Source organism: Ictalurus punctatus, chromosome 19 (assembly GCF_001660625.3).
Source record: "Ictalurus punctatus breed USDA103 chromosome 19, Coco_2.0, whole genome shotgun sequence".
NCBI classification, from domain to species: Eukaryota; Metazoa; Chordata; class Actinopteri; order Siluriformes; family Ictaluridae; genus Ictalurus; species Ictalurus punctatus.
Window position 1 is genome coordinate 7914622 of NC_030434.2, and position 13141 is coordinate 7927762.

General features: G+C 38.7%; 1 protein-coding gene across 2 annotated transcripts; it reads left to right on the forward strand.

The window, feature by feature from the left end:
- The first annotated feature begins 809 nt into the window (after positions 1 to 809).
- Positions 810 to 8064, forward strand: LOC128635431 (cystine/glutamate transporter). Of its 2 annotated transcripts, XM_053688429.1 has the most exons (12): positions 810 to 1143; positions 2870 to 2996; positions 3357 to 3472; positions 3965 to 4090; positions 4222 to 4321; positions 4547 to 4591; positions 4674 to 4797; positions 4912 to 5015; positions 5168 to 5264; positions 6984 to 7133; positions 7260 to 7437; positions 7751 to 8064. In XM_053688429.1, the coding sequence occupies exons 1-12, from the start codon at positions 906 to 908 to the stop codon at positions 7813 to 7815; spliced, it is 1470 nt and encodes a 489-aa protein (XP_053544404.1). In that variant the 5' UTR covers positions 810 to 905; the 3' UTR covers positions 7816 to 8064. The 2 variants fall into 2 exon arrangements, with proteins under 2 accessions (XP_053544404.1, XP_053544405.1); XM_053688430.1 differs by lacking the exons at positions 2870 to 2996; positions 3357 to 3472.
- The last annotated feature ends 5077 nt before the right edge of the window (positions 8065 to 13141 follow it).

Here is a 13141-nt window from a genome sequence, read left to right on the forward strand (position 1 = left end):
AAAACACGCACACTTCACATCTCTCGACCTAAACAGACCTGGTGGTTTTTAAACATCTGCACAGTGGAGGATTGGGCGAAGTAGAAGATGCCCTAATGATGATTGGCAGATGACATCCAATCAACAGCGACCTGCGAGTGAAATAGCGGAGTGAGAGAAATAGACTGAAGCAGAGGAACAAACACCAAAAAAAATAAATACAAATAAAAATACAACGCAAACAAAACATCAAAACAAACATGGAACTGATCAGGATGCATTACCATCAATATGCCAGATATCAATTGGCAACACTTCACACCGACATTTCTATAATGGGTCTACAAAGCAACAGTGTATATACAGTATATCAAATTTATTCAGCGTGAGTATAATATCTGTTTTCCCTCTAGTAATAATTTTCATAGGCCTATATTTAATAAGTTACCTGTACTCGAAGCAATCATTGGTTTAGAGCAATTGGTTTCCTTAATTTACTTGAGTAAACCGAACACGTAAGGATTTACAGAATATCTACATTTGCATCCACTTTCACCTCCCAGTCATGACACGCTGCAGTCCCTCTGCCTTTTAGTTATGGCTGAAGGAACAAAAGGGGATTGTTGTACTTCTACAATGAACATGAAAGCAGAGAGTCAGAAAGGAGAAGAGAAACGAATAAAAACTGCACACACTGCGCAAATCTTTTCATACTTGGCACACGAAAGGGAGGGAAAAAGTTGTTAAATCACTTATTCATGAATTAATATGTGAGTTCACTCCCACCCACACTCCCCCACCCCCAACCCCCAGCCCTACCCCCTCCCTCTAACCCCTACCACTAGTTCACCTCCACTGCGAGGAAAGGTATTGGCTTGTTGTTCAACTCCACAGCAGAAGTTTCTGCTCTCTCTGAGGAGCTGGACATGTCCGTTGTGAGGGGAACTAAAGCAAAGATGGCGAGCCAGAAAGAGGAGTGTGAAGGGAAGGAAGATCGGGTTCATCTGAGACGCAGCATTAGTCTGGTGCCTGCAGTCTCCTTCATCATGGGCACCATGATTGGCAGCGGGATCTTCATCGCTCCCAAAGGAGTGCACATCAATACAGGCAGTGTGGGACTCTCCCTAGTGGTCTGGGCGCTCTGTGGACTCCTCTCCACGTTTGGTACGCTTCTAAACCTTTTAGCAGTTAGATGTTTAATAATACATTACTGTTCAAAACAATATACACAATGAAGAGAACCTCTAGATTATTGCACCTCAGAAAATAATAGTGCTTAACACCATATTATAACATACTAACTACAATATACTTTCTTTCATCAAAGACATGAAAATTTGATATCTGAGATGGAAATATTGTGAAATATTACCTTTTTTTTGTAAGTTATAGCATCTTCTCAAATGTCGTGGTAGCCATTACACATTTTACTTTCCAATGTTACAACCCTCAGCGGACTCCAAAGGCTGTAACATAATAAAATGAGGGGGGAATGAAAAGTCTCAACTGTAATCTGGTTAATCCATAACTTCTTTAACAGCTAAATATCCTTCATATAAAATAAAATCATTTAAACCACTGTAGTCAGTGTCTGATACAAAGGATTTGAGATGGAATGAGGTGTTTTCATATATTTAATAGTTGTTGCCAACCTTTAGTAACACACACACACACACACACACACACACACACACACACACACACACACACACACACACACACACACACACACACACTCACATACAAAACAGATTACTATGGAAACTGTACACCAATGTACTACTGTGTTACAGAAGTTGTTCTGTGGTTGTGATGATAGCCTCTTATTATGTCCTACATTCTGGAACGTAAAGAAATTCAATCGGTGGTTAAGAGTTTTGACAGTGTTAGCAATGATGAATGCTATTTGAAATAAACACAGGGTTGAAATAATAATAATAATAATAATAATAATAATAATAATAATAGTAACAATAATTTTGAATAATAATAAGAAGAAATAAATTTTGCTTGTATTTTCTCACTTGTAAGTCACTTTGGTTAAAAGCGTCTGCTAAATGAATAAATATAAATAATAATAATAATAATAATAATAATAATAATAATAATAACAATAATAATAATAATAATAATAATAATAATAATAATAATAATAATAAAAGGCAAAAACCATAAAGCACACAGAATAGAGAATGATAGCCGGATGCATTCACAGTGAAAGAGGGTTGAACCTGACAGAATGAGAAAATCTGTCCACTGAGTCTGGTAGTGTGTCACAGAAGAGTAATAAATCAAAATCCAAAGCATCAGCAACTGAATTTGAATAAAGTTTAGAAAATGCTGACACACAGGGTGTACTCTGAAAATAGTTTAGATAATAGTTCAAGTTCAGCTGTTAACCGAATCGAGTATCATGGATTGTTCAATGTATTGTAATAGATAATACACACAGTATAGTCCAGTTAAGCAGTATTTTTTTTTTTGTCATGTTAGCTTTGGCTAACACTGTTGATCAATTTATGAACATGTTTTTTTTCTTCTTTGATGTACTTTTGTTATTACTGATATTCAGTATGTGTAAAAGATGTTTTGATCCATACACAAGTCTACATCCCTCTGCTTTCCTGGAGTTTTCCCAGGAATTAGGCTTAATAAAGTAAATGTAAATAATAAATAAATAAATAAATAAATCTTTTTAAATCCAAAGATTTGTTTGTGACAAAGGATTTAACATTAACCGATTTCATCAGGGTAGAGCTGCAATGAGTTACTACGAGTAATATGGCTTTCCCCCAAGTGTGCTGGGGAAACACAAACCTGTTTGGCAGGCACTTGGAACACTTCCTTGTCTTGTCTACTTTTGTCTTGTCTTGTGTTTCCTTGAATTCAGGTGCCTTGTGCTATGCTGAGTTGGGGACCAGTTTCAAAAAGTCTGGTGGCCATTACACATATTTACTTGAGACCCTTGGGCCACTTCCTGCTTTCCTGATGCTTTGGTCTGAGTTCATTTTCATCAGGTCAGGTTGTGTCTGTTTGCATTCTAAATCATAGGGACTTTTAAAAAATTAAAATAAAAAACCTATGAAATGGACCGAGATGCCACGATTTGATTCTGGATGTTGTGAAATAGGAAATCAAGAAGAGATCATGCCAGAGAGCATGAGTGATTTCCACAAAAGCCAATTGCTGTTGTCCGTGATACAGTACTGATGCTAAAAAATGGTTTTTGCTTTAATGGGCACTTAAGATCAACACATTTTATTTCATTAATGCCTTGTTGATTTAGTACGTATGCAGACTCACTGTTGATGGATGACATAAAAAGGTTTTTGTGTCGCTCCAGCATCCCTTGTCACTTGTCACTCTTTTCTTTGCAGACCTGCAGTGACTGGGTATATTGCACTGGCTTTTGGACACTATGTCATAGAACCTTTTTTCACGCCATGCCAAGCTCCTCTACTATTAATCAAAGTGGCCAGTTTTCTTGGAATGAGTAAGTGAAATGTGTACACAAATTAATTTTTGACTAACCGAACAGCACAGTGTTGCGGTGCGTAGCTTTGACCCTCCAGAGTTCTTCCCATATCCATGTGGGTTACATCTGGCTTCGTCTGGTTACTTTCCACCTCCCAGAAGCATGCTGGTAGACAGACTGGGTACACTAAATTACCCCTAGGTGTGAATGTGTGTGCGTGTGTGCATGGTACTGTGTGATGGACAGGAGTTCCATCCAGGGTGTATGCTCTGGATCCACCTCAACCGTGAACAAAGCCATTTCTGAAGAGGAAAAACACACGTGTTTTAGTTGATCGAGAACGTCTTAAAGCAATGATTAGATAATCAGGTGGGCACCATTATGGTTGGAACTAAAGTATTCAGGAAGGTAGATCTCCAGGAACAGGGTCGGTGACCACTGATCTAACCTATGATAAGCAGTGACATATTATACTGATTTCTAACTCGAAATCATTTTCTGCTCTTTCAGCACTTTTGGTGGCAGTGAACTGCTGGAGTGTATCACTGTCCTCTCGTACACAGGTCATCCTCTTGATCGTTAAGCTCCTTAGTCTGGTTCTGATCATTGTCCCAGGAATTGTGGCTCTGGCCAAAGGTAGCAAAGATTTGATACTTGACTATTATTATTATTATTATTATTATTGTTGTTGTTGTTGTTGTTGTTGTTGTTGTTGTTGTCATCCAGCGATAGTGAGCGAAAAACTTTGTTTGTAACTCCCTCTTCAGGCCAAACCGAAAACTTCCAGAATGGTTTTAACTTCGAGGCGCTCACACTGACAAAGCTGCCTTTAGCCTTCTACGCGGGACTTTATGCCTATTCTGGATGGTGGGTAATAACCTTTTTCCCCCAGAATATTACAAATAAATCTGAATCACAGCTCATTTTATAGATGCCTGATTTTAGAGACTAAACATAATCCAACAAAAAGCCCACATCTTTGCATTTCTCTCAGTACGAGAACCAGAGAGCAGCAGGTCATCATGGACACACAGGTCTATCCATTTATAACTACACAGTGCTCTGTGACATCTTGTTTGCCTTTGCTTTCAGGTTTTCATTAAACTTTGTGACAGAGGAGGTTATCAATCCAAAAAGGTATGGGGAACGGGGAGGATCCGATTGAATTTCCATGTCGATTCTTACCCTTGTAATTAGACTTGTTTCTTGTATTTGCCAGAAACATTCCATTGGCCATCATTTTGTCCATGATCACAGTTACTACATTATACGTGCTGGTGAATGTAGCGTATTATACTATGATGACCGAAAACGAGCTGCTGATATCCGATGCAGTAGCAGTGGTCGGTATTATTCAAATTTGTGTGTTCACAATGTCAAGAGGTGCAGTGATTTTTTTTTCAATTGGAAAATGTCAAATCGTTCTCAGTCAGTTTCTTTTTCTGTACGGCACACAGACTTTCGCCAGCAAAGCTCTGCCCAGGATGGCATCACTGGTGCCCATACTGGTGGCCATGTCCTGTCTTGGGACCATGAACGCAGGGATCTTTTCAGTACCGAGGTATAAAGTCTGTTAGAAGTAAACGTAAATACTTCATCATGTCTAGTTCAATTTCCTCAGATTTTAATTACACAATTTATTTGAATGTGTGTGTGTGTGTGTGTGTGTGTTTGTGTGTGTGTGTGTGTGTGTGTGTGTGTGTGTGTGTGTAGAATGTTATTTGTGGCTGCCAGAGAGGGGCAATGGCCAACCCTGTTCTCCATGATACACATACGAAGAAAGACACCAATGCCTGCTGTACTATTGCTGGTAATGTACTGTAATGTATTACTGGTTGCCTCTATTGAGAAAAATACATTTCATATAACATGTGCAGTTGCTCATTTTACTGTCATTCATTCATTCTTGATCATCTATTCATTTTATACCACAGTGCTGTTGAATGCTCAGTTCTGATTGGCCCATTCTCTATAGCACTCATCCTAATACATTATCACTTCTATACTAACAACTTTGACAGGGACTTGTACAGAGGACACGCCACATAAACAAATAAAAATAATAATAATAATAAAATGTGTGAATTTTTGAGGGTTGGTTTTTTTGTGAGGAGATTTTATTTAGCACTTTTGGAAGGAGACACCAGTGTCAGAGCTTTGTAACAGTCAGAGATAAAGCTGTAAATTTTACAACATTGTCTTAATAACTTAATAAGAGTGAAACAATGAGACACTGGTTCGAGAACAACTGTTAATGTAAGGAATAACACACAATAGACTGTGCTGTTAAATGTCATTAAAATCACCGTGAAGTGCCTTGAAACGTGCAGTGTTATTTGACGTGCTGACATAACTTCCACTGAAACAGGAAGTCGGGGTGGGGCATATCGATTGGCTCCTCCCCCTTTTAAAATAGTCAATAGTATTTAGCTTACTTCACAGACCAGGCTAAGCCGTACTTGACAGTTAGTAGCATGGATGCAAGCCAGAGCAGTAATAATGCTAATAATAATAATAATAATAATAATAATAATAACAACAACAACCAAAGACATGTTTTTGACCCGTGCTTGCTCATATGATTTCTCTCGCTCAACAACGCCAACTTCGGCTGTGTGATTTATTATAATGTTGGGGCGGGAAAATCTTGCAGAATGATGTCATCAATTGTTGATCCGTATTGTTGGTGGAAAGAGACTGTACATTTTGAATGCGTATATCTTCTAAATGCAAATTTTGTCATTGTTTTTGCGCACACTAGCTTTTAGAGAACCTTAAGCCTGATGTATTGATAGTAAAAGCCACAAAACTTCAATTTTGATCTCATGGGGACTTTAATGCACATCTGTAGATTTTTTGTGGGGTTTTTTGTTGTTGTTGTTGTTGTTTTTGTTTTTTGTTGTTTTTTTTTTTTTTTTGGGGGGGGGGGTATTTTTGTATAACAGCTCAGTCTGCATTAGTTTTCTTATACCACAGTGATTACGATGTATAATTAATTACTGAACTGCACATTTTAACGGTTTAGAGTTAGGTTTAATGTGGTGGAAAGTCCAAGAGACAAGTTAGTTCCTGTTCTCACATTGTCTGAGCTGTTCCTATAAAAAAACAACAATAAAGTATACGAACAAGCACATTAATATACAATAGCCATGCTGTTAACCAAAATAACGCACACCTTCTGACCAATCAGATACGAGTATTTATCCATGCAGCAGTATAAAGCTGTTGTACAGTACATTCAGTAAGTGATAACTGGAACGATCCACAACATTTAATGTAACTATGAATGGATAAAAAGTATGTCGTTCTTTCATAAATGAAAAATCGCAATCATGGGCGAATTGCAGTGGTGTAAGAGGAATATTTCATGACATACAGTTACTGGAAAACAATCAACATCGGGGTAGTAACAGTAACTCTGCCTGACTTCAGGCCGCGTCACGTAAGCTCATCACTGATTGTTTTCCTATAAGAGCACGTCCCGATGTGTTGTACTCTTTAGTGACTGTCTCGGCTGTTATTGTTACAGTGCCCTCTAGTGGTTATCATGTTGGCAAGAGGGGACATTTATCAACTGATCAACTTTGCTTCTTTCTCGCGCTGGTTCTTCATCGCCCTGGTTACACTGGGGCTTCTCGTCCATCGCTATCGATTCCCAGACCATCCACGAACATTTAAGGTTTATGTCTCTAATGAACTTAATTTTATTTTTCATCTCAGCTGTTAATGAATTTTTTTATCATTTTAATAGCAAAAAACTATTACCCTTGTTTGACTTGATTTTTTTGCAAATATGTGAACCTAGGTTCCTCTGGCTGTTCCAGTGATCTTCACGATGGTGTGTTTCTTTATCGTGGGTCTGTCTCTGTATTCAGACCCCTGGAACACAGGTTGCAGTTTTGCTGTTATTTTCACTGGAATCCCAGTGTACTACCTGACCATAAAGCACTCGTATATACCGAACCGTTGGAGAAAAGCCATCAGTGAGTTATGCCTTTCCTTTTCTCTTTCCTTTCACTCATTCATTTCCAGTAAACGCTTTATCCTGGTCAGGGTCACAGTGGATGTCCTGGAATACACCCCGGCTGGGACACCTGTCAATCACAGAGGACGTTCCACACACACCATTCACACACTCTCATTTAAATCTAGGGGCAATTTTATTTGCGTCTGTGTTATAAATAGGGAAGTTTTCATATACGATTAATATTTCGCTATTACCATTACCTTTTCAACTAGTCTTTGGTGATGTATGTAATAAACACTAATGTTTGTTTCTTCTCTTGCTCTGTTCAGATTACTACACTAACCAACTTCAGATCTTGTTGGAGGTGGTACAGCAAGAAATTCAGACCTACTGAAGGAGCACAAACATTACACTGAGGGGCGGGCGGTAAACATAGAAACCCTAAAATTATCAACAAACCATCCAACAACCTCTCAACTGACTGCCATGAACAAGTTTAAGAGGTTTAGTCTCAAAGACATGGAAATTTGATATTTGAAATGGAAATATTGTTGAATACTACCTGTTTTTAGTAGGTTATAGCATCTTCTCAAACGTTGTACAACTAACCCAGACTGTGGTAGCCATTAAATATTTAACTTTCCCATGTTGCAATCCTCAGCGGACTCCTGAAAGGCTGTAACACAATAAAATGGGGGGGGGGGGGGGGGGGGGGTGAAAAGTCTCGACTGTGATCTGGTTAGTCCATAACTTCTTTAACAGCTAAATATCCTTCAGTGTCTGATACAAAGGATTTGAGATGGAATGAGGTGTTTTCATCATTTAAAAGTTGTTGCCAACCTTTAGTAACACACTCACACACAAAACAGATTACTATGGAAACTGTACACCAATGTACTACTGTGTTACAGAAATTGTTCTATGGTTGTGATGATAGCCTCATGTTATGTCCTACGTTCTGGGACGTAAAGAAATTCAATTGTTGTTTAATAGTTTTGACAGTGTTAGCAATGATGAATGCAGGTTGAAATTAAACACAGGGTTGCACTAATAATAATAATAATAATAATAATAATAATAATAATAATAATAATAATAAAATATTAATAATAATAAAAGGCAAAAACCATAAAGTGCACAGAATAGAGAATGATAGCTGGATGCATACACAGTGAAAGAGGGTTGAACCTGACAGAATTAGAAAATCTGTCCACTGAGTCTTTTATTAACACCACACTTTTCAAGTTTCAGTGATATTCATTGATTTCAGTGACATTGCTTTATTACCATCAACATAGCTCTAAAAATACAATCTATTTTTAACACAACATGAAAATTAATGATGTGCAATAGGACGTTACAACCTTTAAATATCTAGAGGAACAGAACGTGACAGGAATAACAGGAATAACTATAATGCAGAAGTATAAGTGCCAAACAAGCCAAAGCCACTAGATCAATATTCAGTATGAGCTATTTACAGTATATATTTAATAAAGACAATAAAGGAAATAAAAGAAGATAAACAGCACGGGGAAAAGGAACCTGAGTGTTGCCAAATAAAACCCAGATCAAAACCAAACAAGTTTTGCTATGTCTTACCTGCCCTCTTTCCCAAACAAACAAACATGGAGTTTTATTGAACACACGGCACCGGTACAACAGATGACAAGTAGTGAGTTCATACATTCACATAGTAGATTTCAATAAACCAGTGATCACAACATAGGATATGGACAACCAAAACAAAACACGCACACTTCACATCTCTTGACCTAAACAGGCCTGGTGGTTTTTAAATATCTGGACAGTGGAGGATTGGGCGAAGTAGAAGATGCCCTAATGATGATTGGCAGATGACATCCAATCAACAGCGACCTGCGAGTGAAATAGCGGAGTGAGAGAAATAGACTGAAGCAGAGGAACAAACACCAAAAAAATAAATACAAATAAAAATACAACGCAAACAAAACATCAAAACAAACATGGAACTGATCAGGATGCATTACCATCAATATGCCAGATATCAATTGGCAACACTTCACACCAACATTTCTATAATGGGTCTACAAAGCAACAGTGTATATACAGTATATCAAATTTATTCAACGTGAGTATAATATCTGTTTTCCCTCTAGTAATAATTTTCATAGGCCTATATTTAATAAGTTACCTGTACTCGAAGCAATCATTGGTTTAGAGCAATTGATTTGCTTAATTTACTTGAGTAAACCGAACACGTAAGGATTTACAGAATATCTACATTTGCATCCGCTTTCACCTCCCAGTCATGACACGCTGAAGTCCCTCTGCCTTTTAGTTATGGCTGAAGGAACAAAAGGGGATTGTTGTACTTCTACAATGAACATGAAAGCAGAGAGTCAGAAAGGAGAAGAGAAACGAATAAAAACTGCACACACTGCGCAAATCTTTTCATACTTGGCACACGAAAGGGAGGGAAAAAGTTGTTAAATCACTTATTCATGAATAAATATTTGAGTTCACCCCCACCCACACTCCCCCACCCCCAACCCCCAGCCCTACCCCCTCCCTCTAACCCCTACCACTAGTTCACCTCCACTGCAAGGAAAGGTATTGGCTTGTTGTTCAACTCCACAGCAGAAGTTTCTGCTCTCTCTGAGGAGCTGGACATGTCGGTTGTGAGGGGAACTAAAGCAAAGATGGCGAGCCAGAAAGAGGAGTGTGAAGGGAAGGAAGATCGGGTTCATCTGAGACGCAGCATTAGTCTGGAGCCTGCAGTCTCCTTCATCATGGGCACCATGATTGGCAGCGGGATCTTCATCGCTCCCAAAGGAGTGCACATCAATACAGGCAGTGTGGGACTCTCCCTAGTGGTCTGGGCGCTCCGTAGACTCCTCTCCACGTTTGGTACGCTTCTAAACCTTTTTATAGCAGTTAGATGTTTAATAATACATTACTGTTCAAAACAACATACACAATGAAGAGAACCTCTAAATGTTTTCTAATTATTGCACCTCAGAAAATAATAGTGCTTAATACCATATTACAGGCCTAACATAGACTAATTACAGTATACTTTCTTTCATTCAGTTTTGACACTATCCAGTACATTTAGTTGAGTTAGGAGACTGGTGATGTATAATTTTTTGTATCACAGTGTGCTTTTCATCCCAGAGCTTTCAAAATGTGACACACAAAATGTTCTTTAGTAACACACACACACAAACTGTTCACCAATGTACTACTGTGTTACAGAAATTGTTCCATGGTTGTGATGATAGCCTCTTGTTATGTTCTACCCAAGTAGGTTTCAGTACGTTCTGGGACATAAAGAAATTAAATTGGTTGCAGGTTGAAATTAAACACAGGGTTGAAATAATACTACTACTACTACTACTACTACTACTACTACTACTACTACTAATAATAATAATAATAATAATAATAATAATAATAATACCTTTTAATAATAAGCAATAATGTTTGCTTGTATTTTCTCACTTGCAAGTTGCTTTGGATAAAAGCGTTTGCTAAATGAATAAATGTAAATGTAATAACAACAACAACAACAACAACAACAATAATAATAATAATAATAATAATAATAATAATAATAATAATATTAATAGGCAAAAGCCATAAAGCACACAAAATAGAGAAAGATAGCTGGATGCATGCACAGTGAAAGAGGGTTGAACCTGACAGAATTATAAAATCTGTCCACTGAGTCTGGTAGTGTGTCACAGAAGAGTAGTAAATCAAAATCCAAAGCATCAGCAACTGAATTTGAATAAAGTTTAGAAAATACTGACACACAGGGTGCACTCTGAAAATAGTTTAGATAATATTTCAAGTTCAGCTGTTAATTGAATCAAATATTATGGATTGTTAAATGTATTGTAATAGATAATACACACAGTATAGTCCAGTTAAGCAGTATTTTTTTTTTTTTTTTGTCATGTTAGCTTTGGCTAACACTGTTGATCAATTTATGAACATGTTTTTTTCTTCTTTGATGTACTTTTGTTATTATTCAGTATGTGTAAAAGATGTTGTGATCCATACACAAGTCTACATCCCTCTGCTTTCCTGGAGTTTTCCCAGGAATTAGGCTTAATAAAGTAAATGTAAATAAAAAAAATCTTTTTAAATCCAAGGATTTGTTTGTGACAACTGATTTAACATAAACCGATTTCATCAGGGTAGAGCTGCAACGAGTTTGTAATACGGCTTTCCCCCAAGTGTGCTGGGGAAACACAAACCTGTTTGGTAGGCACTTGGAACACTTCCTTTTGCTAACTGGATAAATTCTCTGTTTGTTTTTACTCTGATCTAATTAAAATCACTGAAACCTTCCTTGTCTTGTCTTGTCTTGAATTCAGGTGCCTTGTGCTATGCTGAGTTGGGGAAAAGTTTCAAAAAGTCTGGTGGCCATTACACGTATTTACTTGAGACCCTTGGGCCACTTCCTGCTTTCCTGAGGCTTTGGTCTGAGTTCATTTTCATCAGGTCAGGTTGTGTCTGTTTGCATTCTAAATCATAGTGACTTTTAAAAAATAAAAATAAAAAAAACCTATGAAATGGACCGAGATGCCGGGATTTGATTCTGGATGTTGTGAAACAGGAAATCAAGAAGAGATCATGCCAGAGAGCATGAGTGATTTCCACAACAGCCAATTGCTGTTGTCCATGATACACGACTGACACCCAAAAAAAGTGGTTTTTGCTTTAATGGGCACTTAAGATCAACAAATGTTATGTCATTAATGCCTTGTTGACTTAGTACGTATGCAGACTCACCGTTAATGGATGACATAAAGAGGTTTTTGTGTCACTCCAGCATCCCTTGTCACTTGTCACTCTTCTCTTTGCAGACCTGCAGTGACTGGGTATACCCAGAGGAAAATAAAATTAGAAAAGAGCTCTCAAAAATGTATTTCTCCTAGACAACAATGAGGTCTGTGTGAAACCAAAACGAGATTATGTGTTACGTTACCAGGTGGGAGGCAAGCGCGGGCCGAGCAGCGACAGAAAGGCGAGGGAAGCGTGAAGCGCAAAGCACACAGTCCAAAGCAATAGAAAGAATCCAAGACGAGATCCAGGAATCGTAAGTCATAAACGAGGCTAAAGTCCTTAAACCATGAAAGTCCGAAGCGTAGTAGGAAGCTTGGTAACTTACTAGCGTTTGGGGAAAACTGAGCATTACTTCGCGCCACGCTGTCGTTAACAAGGTCTTAAATAACCTTGGGTGGCACACAGGTGTTGGCACTCAGTACTCCGGCGAACTTGAGTGCGGGCATGGCTGGGATATGTAGTCCATGCCGGCTCAGTGGCCACGAGTTCGCCGTGGTGTAAGAGAGCCCCCCCCCCAAAGGGCTCACTCCAGGAGCCGAACTCCTCCGAGGCCGTCCTCTCCTCCGGGGTGCCGGTCTTTCTGGATGAGCTGCGTGGAAGTTGTCGCGCAAGCTTGCGTCCAGAATATCCCGGGATGGGATCCAACACTGATCCTCTGGTCCGTAAACCTCCCAATACACCAGATACTCAAGTCCTCCTCTCCTCCGTGTGGAGTCCACGATCTCCCGGACGCGGTAAGCTGGACGGCCCTCAATCTCTAACGGGTCTAGCGGGGCATTCTCCGGAACCTCCGTGGCTATGGGGCCCGAAGTCACCGGCTTGAGGTTGGAGACATGGAATGAGGGAGCAATGTAGCTGTGTTTGGGGAGGTCTAGGCAGTAAGT